The 12,480-nt window shown below is 40.4% G+C and overlaps 1 protein-coding gene across 1 annotated transcript in view; it reads right to left on the minus strand.

Moving 5' to 3' along the window:
* fgd5a (FYVE, RhoGEF and PH domain containing 5a) overlaps positions 1-12,480 on the minus strand; it is a 42,802-nt gene that overhangs the window by 10,495 nt on the left and 19,827 nt on the right. The window contains exons 4-11 of the mRNA XM_064304529.1: positions 12,139-12,197; positions 11,830-11,860; positions 6,931-7,082; positions 5,921-6,077; positions 2,814-2,901; positions 2,535-2,585; positions 2,009-2,067; positions 786-857 (exon numbers count right to left, since the gene is read on the minus strand). Of these exons, the coding sequence (XP_064160599.1) occupies positions 786-857; positions 2,009-2,067; positions 2,535-2,585; positions 2,814-2,901; positions 5,921-6,077; positions 6,931-7,082; positions 11,830-11,860; positions 12,139-12,197 (669 nt within the window). The remainder of the gene's footprint in view (positions 1-785; positions 858-2,008; positions 2,068-2,534; positions 2,586-2,813; positions 2,902-5,920; positions 6,078-6,930; positions 7,083-11,829; positions 11,861-12,138; positions 12,198-12,480) is intronic.

Below are 12,480 nucleotides of genomic sequence, written 5' to 3' on the forward strand. Positions count from 1 at the left end.
TCATAATTCAATATCGATGCAAGATTAAATTTCCAATAACGCGCTCCTAATAATATAAGGCCTGTCTGCACTCCTTTCTAAATTACTTTATGAATGTAAATATAGTTTACAAACACTGAGACAATAAATAAAAAACAGACCATTATTATCTAAATGTAGAAATGACAGCGATCGCAGTAAGCGCAGTGAAGAGGGCAGTTACTGGCTGATTTCTACCCTCTGTCTCTCTCAGTTCAATTGAATATAATCAAATTCCTACATTGCTGGCAGAAAAAAACAAAGCACAGCAGCCAAAGTAGTCATTCATGATGAGTGTTACTATAAATAAAACAATAGCTTAAATAGAATGTAGGCATACATGTGCATGGATATGTATAATCACAGTAACTTTCAGTCAGTGGTTCTCACTAACACCCACAATTTTAGGTGCAAGGTTATGGAGTCACAGAGAGATTTTTTCTTCTTCTTCATGTTCATTACAGAATCCATTTCACCAGCCATCAACCACGACATTTCCACAGCTGGCTTTGAGAAATGAAGCGTAAATGAAAACTGCCTGTCAGCGATTCCCCATTACTGCATATGACAGAAGACACAGAGCTAAGCAGAGCAGGACAGTGTCCTGATCAATGGCATGCTTTAATTCTCCACACGAGAGCCCTTGAAAAAGATTCTGTGAGGGGACTGAGGGCCAGAGGAGTCCCGGAAATTGCATGGGAAAGTACAGTGTTTACGGTCCAAATTTCAGCAAAAACAATGCCCTTATCAGTTGGAACATAGCTTACCCTTCCTGGTTGGAGCACGTCTCTCTGACCCCTTATGCTGTATTCAATATGGACTAAGCGCAGCAAATTCTCCTGAGGGACAGTGAGAGAAAGAGAGAGGGGGGGAGAGAGGGAGAGAGAGACAGAGAGACAGAGAGACAGAGAGAGAGAGAGAGAGAGAACAAATACATCTGTAAAACAAATACGAAAATGAAAACCCACAGCCAGTCAAAGTAAAAATTGCAGTGACCAGTGATACCCCAAAAACGCATTCCACTTCCAATTCCAACATCACTTGACTTTTCAAGTTAATCACTTAATTTTATACCACTTCATTTGTTTATTATATTTAATTTTTAGTTTTTATAAATACAGTGAATTATTACTATTATAATTATTTTATTTAACTTTTATTTAACCAGTAAAACCCCATTGAGTAATATATTTTATTATTATTGTTGTTATTATTGTTACTGCATCATTTTCAGGCCAATAAAGTAACAACACTAAGACAGGGAGGACTAATAGGAGAGGGAGGGAGAGGGAAGAGGAAGAGACAGATAAGATAGAGGGTGCCTGTGTTGGAGGGGGATAGAGTGAGAGCTTGGGGATTCACTAGGGGGAAGGGGGAGAGAGCAATAGGCTAGAATGGGGGATTCACTAGGGGGAAGGGGGAGAGAGCGATAGTATAGAAAGGGGGATTCACTAGGGGGAAGGGGGAGACAGCGATAAGCTAGCATGGGAGATTCGCTAGGGGGAAGGGAGCCCCCTGACACTGCACTCTTTGTTATTAAAACACCTGGAGATTTTTAATGAAACCACTCCCACGTGCTGGTGTGCTTATCTACAGATCGCACAGGCAAGGCAGGGCTCAGTGTGAAGCTCAGCACTCACCCTGCCACCACTGCTGGCAGGGACAAGGACAAGCAGCCCAGAATGGAAGACAGAGTGTGTCATTTCAAAAATGATAATACACATACATGTATCAATACATGTAAAATAAAAATACATAAGTCATTAAATCAGCACACACACCCACTTATTAAGTATGCTATTTTACTAGTTTACGAAACTTGCTAGTTTTGTATATATGAAAATAAGATATATTATATAATAACATCAATAGTATTGTGGGTGTACTAGAGTGGATCATAACCCTATGACACGAATAATCATCTTCAAACACAAGCAGACAGGAGACTTGTTCGTCGATGTCCACAAACGCCCACAGAGAAGACACTCACCCCTTGTTTCAGGTTGTCATTAGCCTGGTCTGAAACATCTGAGACGATCACCAAGGCAGCTAGAAACAAGAAAAAAATAAAAAATCACAGAAAACTCAAACAACTCCACGTGTAGTGTACCAGTACACCTATACTTTGCTGAAGATCACAGACAGGACAGACATGAAGAGCATTAGACTATGTAGACATACAGAAAAGAGTACGAGGAGTAACGAATGAACACGAACGCAGAGAAACCGAGACTGACAGACTGACAAACTAACAGACAGACAGACTGTGAGACAGCCCCACTCCATGAGGCCAATCATGCCTATATGCCTCTATGCTATAACAAAGGACCGATATGTCAGAAGAGCATCTCGCTGCTGTCTTCATTTCTGTGTTCCTGCGAGAGTTCAGTCTGTGTTTGCCTGACTGACAGCACAATGCTGGTGGGATGAACACTGGAGACATAATGCTTTGATTCAAGGGGAAGATAGGAGCACACAGTGGTTCCACACTGTGTCCAATGTAGAATGAGCAGTACCTTGCGTATCTTCATATTCTGCTGAATCTGGGGAGAGGTTGTTCAGGTAATCTGAGAGCGGAAAAAAAGAAACACAGACTGAAGCTAACACTTCAGGAATGTCCAAAGCGGATAAAAAACAAAGTGATATAAGCCTTTCCCCATCAGTAAAGTTCAGATTCATATTTAGTCTGATACTAAGTTTATGTGGCACACATTATATCAGCTGATCCTCAGAATTCCCCTATGCCCTGCCCAAAGCCATGCCCACGGCCATACCCTCACCCCAGGTGATTGTACCTGTAAGCAGCATGCGGTACTGGAGCACACGGACAACAACCTGCAGCAGCTGGTGTTTCAGGGGGACATTTACACCTGCCAGCTTCTCCTGCAGCACAGGTCAAATGGAGAAAAAAAAATCAATATGTCTGAAGGAATCTCATATTGTAATACATTATTCTCCTCCCTCCATTCAATAAGGCGCTCTCCTTAATTCCTTCATCCACTCTGAGAAACCACCTCAAGCAGTAACCTTCTCTGATCAACGCTGCTGCCTTTTCAAGGCCAGAGAGGTCAACAGCAGGAGCTGCAACGTACAGTAAACCTGCTCAGAAAGCAGACCCACCCACCCAAAACCCACTCACAACCACAAGCAGCCCCAATCCAGATCCTAGATAGAGAGACAGAAAGTAGGAAAATCAAGGAATGAAGAAATAAGGATGGGAGAAAAATCAATCAATCAGGCCCTAACAGAATCAGACGCGTTTTCATTTATGGCGAAGTGCACAGATCCGTGGTCCCGAGCGCTGAGATAATTGCATCAGCGCTAAGGGCCTATCTGACCATAATCTCTCTAATCTGATAGAATGGCGCTTCATATTCATCTTCATAGACAGTTATGTAGCACAGAATCGCTCCCTGCAGTGCAGATCCACTCAGCCGTTTGCATCAGGTTCTTCTGGAGCATCCCGTGGGCTTTGAAGATAATTATGATCTGGTATATGAAAGAGGGACCCCAGTGTCCCATCAGTCACCAATGGCCTTGAGGCTGCTGAATTAAAACCAATCACAAATAATCACTGACCACTGACTCTGCGCTTTGTAAACGATGATGCTGAAGTGAAAAAAAGAGCATAAGGCCATGAATTATAATAGAGGGCTTTGCTAGGCAATCTGAGACAGAGAACTCATATCTGTGTTAACAAATTGCTTTCTTATTGTGGTCTCCATTTTCAAAAATATTGGAATCTACAAATTATAATGAAATTTAAAGGTCAACTGATGGTTATACATATATATACTGGTAGTATTATTTCATTCAGTTTCAACTGGTTCTCTGTGATAGGCAGGAATCCTTCATAGCATATGATCAAAAAGAGTAAAAACGTTTTATGATGAGCCAAGGTCATGATGTTGGAAGAGTGTTGAGCACATAGCAGCTTAGGAGAGGGAAATATCTGTAACTCAACATAAAAGAACGGCTCCACAAAACAATGGCACACCATGCAAAAATTCCTTGGCATACCAGGCTCTTTGCGATTACTGAGCACACCAGAATCAAGACTAGATACTGAAAGCTCTCTTACACCTGCACCAAAGGAGCAATTGAACACACCTGACTAATCAGAAACACCTGTGAAGCCATTTGTCCCAAACATTATGGCAGCTTGAAATTGGGGGGCTATGTATAAAAATTGTTGTTATTTCTGCAATATTAAACCAAAATGTATTGAAATACACTTCAATAAAAGCTGAGAATCTGCACTTAAACCATATTTGAATTGTTTGATTACATATCTAAAATTATGGAGTGCAGAGCCAAATTAGGAAAAACATAGCTTTCACCAAACATTATGGAACTCACTGTATTTCTCTCTCTTTCTCCCTTTCTGTCACACACCCTCCCCTCAACACACACACACAGTGTTGGTGGTGGGACAACACATGTATAATGTGTGGGTTAAACACAACAGTGGTTGTGGGCTTGAATCGTATCAGGCTTCTGCAGTGACACAGTATCAACCCCAGTGGACTGTTCATCACTGTCATCACCATCTCTACAATGGAGTTACATTCCTGAGAGATAGCAACAGAATAAGTGACTGCCTCATGCCATGCCAGGAAAGGTCAACTTAAAATGGATATATGCAACATCCACTGCCAATATTCAATATTATATTTTTAAATTCCAAATTTTACACTCTGTTCTTTACAAAATTATGGCAGTAAAATATGTAAACGCTGACATAATAATTCATATTATGAATAAAAAAATGCTTGTGAACAAATTTTTCTTCAGCCAAGTGACCTTATGTGTTATGTTACATCTGATGATAGTATTTCACATTATGTGCATTGTCATGCTTTATAAAGAGCAGAATTTTGAGTGATTTAAAGATGTTATGGCATGGAAGGCTCTGTGCACAAATGCCTTTTTAATTAACATTGCTCAAGTTCAATACATACATTTTATACTGGGGGCTGTCCGTAAGGTGCAGAGAAGAGAATCACTACTGAAACACAATAGAAGACAGCTATGCAATATGGTGATCCTCATGGGAACTGCTCTCCAAACTCTGATATTTATTTATTATGAACTGAACAATACTACTACTACTACTGTTACTACTGCTACTACTACTACTACTACTACTAATAATAATAATAATGTAAGCATCATCATCATCATCATCATCCAGCAATATTGTTTTAGTGGTTAAATGTCAATGTTTACAGAAGCAGAGGGAAACAGCAACCCATTCAGGAGTCAGCAATACACCCCAAGCTTGATTTTTAAACCACAGAAAAAGTCCTGTTACCTTCCTTGTTTGAAATGTAATATTCATATATATTTCTTAAAACTATTATTGAATATTGTCTTCTAAAATTACATCAGGTATTATGGACTCTTTCCATGAAGGTTTTATTTTGCCATTCTCTGATATCCCAGAATGCACAACCAAGGGATTCTCTTCTCTGGAGATGCAGCCATCACACTGACCTTTCCAAGGCACACCCCCTCCACCTACCACCCGGTTTTCCTCACAACTCTATACACTGGAGCAGAAATTATATACTGCTGACAATATAATATCCACAATGCATTGCAGTCACATTCATTGCACAGATATGGATCTTGTGATCTTTTCACAATCAAATGCCAAATCTTCACTGTTTGTCTGACGATGTTACTGCAGTACTGTACAGCTGTAAGAATATTTAATCCATCAGTCCATTTTACTCAAAAGTGGTTCTCCAACCTTTTAAAACTGAGGATAAATAAATAAATCAACCAGGGAAATCATGTGCACCACTATAAATCATGTTGGCCATCATAACATTCATCAAATGTGCCCAAAGTTTACTGTGAGAGTGTGAGAGATTATACATATAGATCCAATACACACCTCAAACTGCTTGACAACAGTGGCAAAGGTGGGTGAGTTTTGGCAGGATTCATCCAGCAAGGCCATGCTCCGGTCATACTCTGAGATGTAGGTGGTGAAAATAGTGAACTCTGTTCGTCGTGACAAGATCACGTCTGCTATCTTCTGGCTCTCTTCCCTGCCAGATGACAGAAAATTGGGAACAGTTTGGTTCATTGGTGAAATAGCTCCCTGATGGATCAGACAAACAAATGAATTGCTTTTGGAATAGACACTTGATGTACAAGACACATTAGAACAGTGCAGTCTGTCTGTGCGATGATTTATCATAGAAAAATTGGGACAGCGTGGTTCGTTTGATAATAGATGACAATCCCCCACCCCTCGGCTCAGACATGCCAAGTGCACATTCTACAAGTCAATAATCACTCAAAGGGAATGACACTTTCCAATACAAATGCTCCTATTCTGCTGCCGGCATTTGACATTCAGATGAGTTTAACAGATGCATTTTATAAGAGTAGGAGAAACCTATGAATTATTGAATCTGCAGCTGATGATTAAACCAAATCATAAACTTACAGGCCTGGAACTTGGAAAATTAATACCAATATCAGAAACTGCAGTAGATGTATCTGCAGGTTACATGCAATGAATGTGTACTGGCGACGTTGGTCCACATGTGCATGAGCTTGTGTGTGTTTATGTGTGTACATGCATATAATAGCATCAGTGCATGTATGTGTGTGCGTGTATGTTCACATTCTGTGATAACACATTAAGCTGTATATATCTGTGCATGATTATGTACATACAGTTGTCTTACTGCATGTGTGTGCACACGTGTGTGCACGTAAGCATTTTTGCATGTCTGAGTCTGTGCATGTGAGTGTGTGTGTGCTGTATGTGTGTGTGGGTGCGTTGCGCGTGTGTGTGTTCATTTGTGTGAATGTTGTGTGTGCATCTGTGTGTGTGTGCCCATGTGTGCGTGTGTGTTGTGTGTGCATGCATTCACCGCACGCGTGACTCACCACTGTCTCAGGCGGGTCTCCAGGTCTGTCAGGATGTGGCAGTGCAGCTTATACACCTCCGGCAGGTGGCTGAAGATCTCTTCCAGCCTGCCCGGCTCCAGAACAGGACCCCCCTCCTCCCCCACAGCTGCCCCCACCGCAGCCCTAAAATCCTGCAGGGGAGAGAGGAGGGTCAGGGCTGCTCATGAGGTGTACCCAGGAGTTTAACACAGCAAGCAGCCTTTGAATGGGGTACCCCACATCCCCACATGCATGCAGTTTTTGACACCTGTTCAAACTGTGCATTAGCATATTTTACTGAATAAATGTACGTGGGGCCTCGGAAACAAAAGTGGCTTGAGACACCATATGTTTGTGAGCCGCTGCTCTAAGGACGGGATTGTGGACACACCTTTATTAATCTAATTTACATATCTGCAACACCACCTGATGCATGCACATGGAGTAGAAGACTGGCTGGGCACTGCAGGATAAGCTTCAGCAAAGTACCATAGCTCCAGTGTTCCAGTAACAAATCTGCATGTCTGAAGTACCAACAGGTAAAACTGAAATGCCCTCAACATAAGACATAAACATAAACGATCATAAATTACAGTTGTAGAGCAACTCTTCAAACAAATGCTGACATGATGTGATAGGATTGTGACACTGCACAATAGAATATCACTTTTATTGTATTCTGCTGGCTTTCTCTAAGTTACCATATTTTACTCTCTTGTGAATTATTTTATCAACTCACATAGTATAATAAACTTTTATATATAATATATTCTTACTGGGCTTATATGTTTGGGTGATGTCATTATACACTTCACAATAAACCCCAGAAATCTGAAAAGATTGCTCTGACTGCCTCTGAGACAAAAAATTTAGCGATGACTTTCGTTGTTTCTTGGAAAATACTATTATTCTTGAGAAATTCTGAGCATGGCTGAGGCATATGTTTGCTGATAGACTGAGCTGATATACTGTTTTCTGGGCTAAGTTACTTAGAACTGGGGAGCGACAGCATTCATTCTGTCTCTGTCTGTATCAACTGAACACAGATAAGATTTCATCGTCCAAAAGAGTTACTGCTCAAAATATTTTGTTTTTTGTACGTTATTTTTGAAATTGAATGTCTTTAATTGGGTTAATTAAGTCGACTTTACATTGGCAGCAACCACACTTCACAATTTCTGCAGGAATTGTCTAGTTTAGAATAATATCTCAACAGGATTTCAGGTTGAAGAACTTGTATACAACCCTCCTAATACATGGCTTTGTTGAATGCTCAATTCTGATCGGTAACTTCAGGCGTTCTACAGTCGGATACTTCTGAATGACCACTGCTATGGGTAACAAACTACTTTAACTTAGCATGCTTTTAATACCACACCGTAGAAAGAATTGTGGTTAATTTTCAAATTTGTGACACCTGGTTTCAAAAAGACGCTATTCCGCCATTAATGTGCCACATATCTTGCTCCAATACCCCTGCATAGGCCTATATTATCTATGAGAACACAATGGAAAATTTGTTTCATATGAATTTCAATTTATTTTGACTAATAAAATCACCTTAAAGAAATAATTTGTGTCAAATTATTGATTGATTTCTTCTGTAAGGTAATTAACCTTGTCATAAGTGGGACAATCCACTTCAAGGTGTTCTGCTACTGACAACTAATGGCCTCTTCACCATGGTCATTACTTTTCAATAACAGACCACCTCATTGTGAATTATCCTGTACATATTCTGTGTTTCATATACAATTTCATGCTATTATTTTATTTGCAACTGAAAGAAGCAGTGCTAGACATACTGACTAAGTTTCTCCCCCTGCAGTGATACAAACCGACCAAAAAATGACTGCACCCCTGAACAGAACCTCTGAAATTGTTCTCTGAAGTTGAAACCATTCAACCCCCAACAAACACCCTGAAAGCAGCTGCCTTTAACTGACCAATTGTCAAGCAATTTACTCAGTGATGGCAAATCAGACGACCGCGGCACTCCGTGTCAAATCTACTTTTTTGAGAAAAACCGACTGAAAAGTGCAGTTTCATTTTCCATTCGGGATTGAGTCTGGAAAGTCTCAGCATTTTGTTATTGCTCATTAAACAATAGAACAATGGCTGGTGTGTTTTTCCCTGAACCTCTCCCAGTGGTGGGCTCTCACAGCTGCAGACACTGCAGAGCGAATGAGTGTTCAACCTGGAATCTGCACATCAGCCCTGACCGAGACAACTCATCCTCAGTGACCTTGCTCAGCTTCTCTGACATTGACTGCATTATCTGTTCAAGGTGGACCACTGCTGTTGTGCCCTCATTGAAACTACAATACCTTCACTATCACTATTTTTCATGAAAAATGTTACTGAATGATTGGAGAAAAAATCAATATGTAAGCTGTCTAAACTGTAAGTGCCGGATAAGGGGAAATACAGCAAAGATGTACTGTCCTGAATACTGCTCAACACTTCTGCCCTCAACACAACTCCACACTGTTCAACACTTCACACTGCTGCCTTGATCACTATCTCACTTTGTTGCAGTAAATACTCGTGCACTATTTTCTTGTATTTAGCACTTCCTTTTAGTTTATGTGGCACCCATTAAGTCAATGAAAGACATGAGTCCATTGCATTGCTCCTGTGGGTAAAGCCCATCTTTCACAGTGTACTCTCAAACCGAGTGCCTGGTTTTGACAGTCAGCTAATGAAAAAGAATGAGCTCCTTTGTGATGCAGGGCATCCATAAGACCTGGGCCTCTCTTCACAAATCTCCTCACCATCTCACTTCAACGCTTCACACACAGCTGAGACCCTGCCTGAACTCCCTGATTTATGATGCTCTCTTACGCTATGTCGAAACGGTCCAAAAACACATGTTTGGAATCGGGACTTAAAAGGGCCAGACATTAGCAGTGGCTGTGAGAGACGGGAAAAGCCTGAGGCATTGTCCAAGTTTTGGTATGATTATACACCTGGACCCCAGCATCAAGTTATAATTCTGGGCTGTCAGGGGTTCACAATGCGGTTTACTCCTCATGGGCCCAAGAAGCCTTCCTAAACCTGCAGGAGTTGATCTCTTCCGTTCCTCCCACACCCCTCATCTATCTCTAGCTATAACTGGCCAGCTGCCCACCATGAACAAACAATGCACAGCCTTGTGCTCTGTGATGTTTGCACAAGCAAAGGGTATTTCCATATAACACTCCCTCAAAGACACATGCCATTGAGATATGGCTAGAGGAAGACCAGGAGCAGGATGGTTTATTTCAAAGACACCAGGAACGGCTCTCTGAAAATGAGCAAATTACACCAAGAGAAGGGTTTTAATAATAGCCATAAAATTTTAAATGAACAATCAAAATATATTTTATAAACCAATATACACGGCTACACCAAGGAATACAAATTATATAATTAAGGGCGAAGACAAGTAGATGACAAAAGCAGGCATGAATCAATTTTCAAAAATTAAATAGAAGACAAATAAAGGATACAAAATTTACAATACAATAAAGCAACATGATGTAAAAATGATCCATACATGACAGCAGAGATTATGTTGGAAGTATCAAGCTTTCTTAAATTACCTATGTGAGGCCCATATAACTGAAGACTGCAAAGGGTTAAGTGCTCACTATACTAATACAAATTCATAAATGATTTGACATTAAACCATACATGATATTGTGGCAGATGAATGTATGCGTCATATCATGTTAGACCAACTGCGCTGGGCTTTGCTTGACCTTTCATGCACTTTGTCCCGTGGCACCCTCCTGACCGTGGGCATCAGACTGGCCTTACAAGGGCCACGCAGACAAACGTATGCCGAAGTAAAGGTTACTGAAACAAAGGGCTGCGGAGTACATTTGCCGTCACCGTCTCACAAACGCTTTCAAATCAGCTTCATCATGGTGGGGAAGGCCACAGCGCTGGAACAACACTGATAAACCGGGCAGGGCCTCTTGCCCACAAAGAGAAAAAAACTAAAACAGAGCCATGGGGCTGCCAAGGAGACATGGCTTATTACTGGCACACAGGAAGTGATGTCATGAGTGATATTAGTGTACTCACAAACTATTATTGGAGTACAAACTATTTTAGCTCCATTCAATAGATGAAGTGTGCATGTGTGTGTGTAAGAGTGGGGGGACGAGGGGTGGTAAATCACCTGGAGGTCAGATCCTAAGTCAGATGCTAATTTTAATAAGATTTTTTAAAATAAATAAATTGATATACAAAAGGCTTTATTCAAAAATAGGTGTGTTTGTATCACCAGGTCAGTACAATGTTCCCATCTCTCAGAGTTCCCATCTGCTGAGATTGTACTAAGAGCACCAAACTTTTCTTCACAGTCATCCACTCTCTATATCAGTCTGTATTATAACCAAGACCCTGGTACAGCCCCCAACCACCCTCCTCCACAGCATTCCCTGCCCTCCCTGATGCAAACAGAGCAAAGAGTACAAATAGATTGTAAAACAAAGATTGTAAAACAGCTGGCTTTATCAGAGTTACAGAAGAGGGGTTGGCTTGTCTGAGTGGATAGGGTTGGTTTCTGGAGCATGGCTACTCCAAATACATCTGAGGCCTGCATGCAAAGAGACTTCTCTCTACTGCACTGGTAGCTCGGTTCCACGATGCTCGTCTTATGGATACCATTTACAGAGGGCCACTGGGTGTCAGGGAATTATGGCATTATGGGAAAATACCAGCTTTAAAACAGCTAAAAGCAGTAAATTAACCAGCCTGACAAAAGGTCACAAACAAGGCTTATTTAGCAAAAAGAAAAAAAAAAACCTTTTTGCCTCCTTCCACATACTAGGAATAGCACTGGATGAGAAGAGCTTGATATACAAAGCAATACAATATTTTCTGTATTAATGAGCTTGTGTTCCCTACCTCATGTAGCATCTTGAGACCTTTTACATGCCTGTAAAAAAAGACCCCAGTCAAAACATATATGTATATATTTTTTAACATATTATTAGGTGGAAGAATAAGGCATTATAACTGCAGAAAGCGAAATATAAAATTCACATCAAATGCAGGTATATACTGTATAGCACTTCAAGATACATATGTGTTGCATATATTTGAGTGGCATAGATGACTTTTGTTTTTGCAAAATCTGAAGAAAGAGCTGTAGGAGCAATAATTGGCTTTTTCTGTGTGATCTGAATGAAAACATATGTCACTAGGGCTACTTACTGTTTCTCTGAATCCATCAGACCTTTGGCAATGTAGAATGCTCTGGATCGCCCATCGATCTAAGTGGAAAATTAAAAAAAAAATAATAGTCATAGAGCATAAGGTTTAATTAATACTAAATATACGAATGTGATGTTTTTGATTGGTTAATTTGGAGAGCTCAAAAAAATAAAAATAAAAATCAATCTGCCCTCAGTGTTGATTGCACCAATGCTGATCACACATTTGGATTTTATAAACCTGATATTTCGTAAATCAAGGGTGGATTTCTTTGAGTATTTATTTCATATTTGTATTAGTTTTTTTAATCTTTAATGGGTATGGAGCTCTCATATAATAATA

The sequence above is a fragment of the Anguilla rostrata genome, chromosome 13 (genome assembly GCF_018555375.3).
Source record: "Anguilla rostrata isolate EN2019 chromosome 13, ASM1855537v3, whole genome shotgun sequence".
Classification (NCBI taxonomy): Eukaryota; Metazoa; Chordata; class Actinopteri; order Anguilliformes; family Anguillidae; genus Anguilla; species Anguilla rostrata.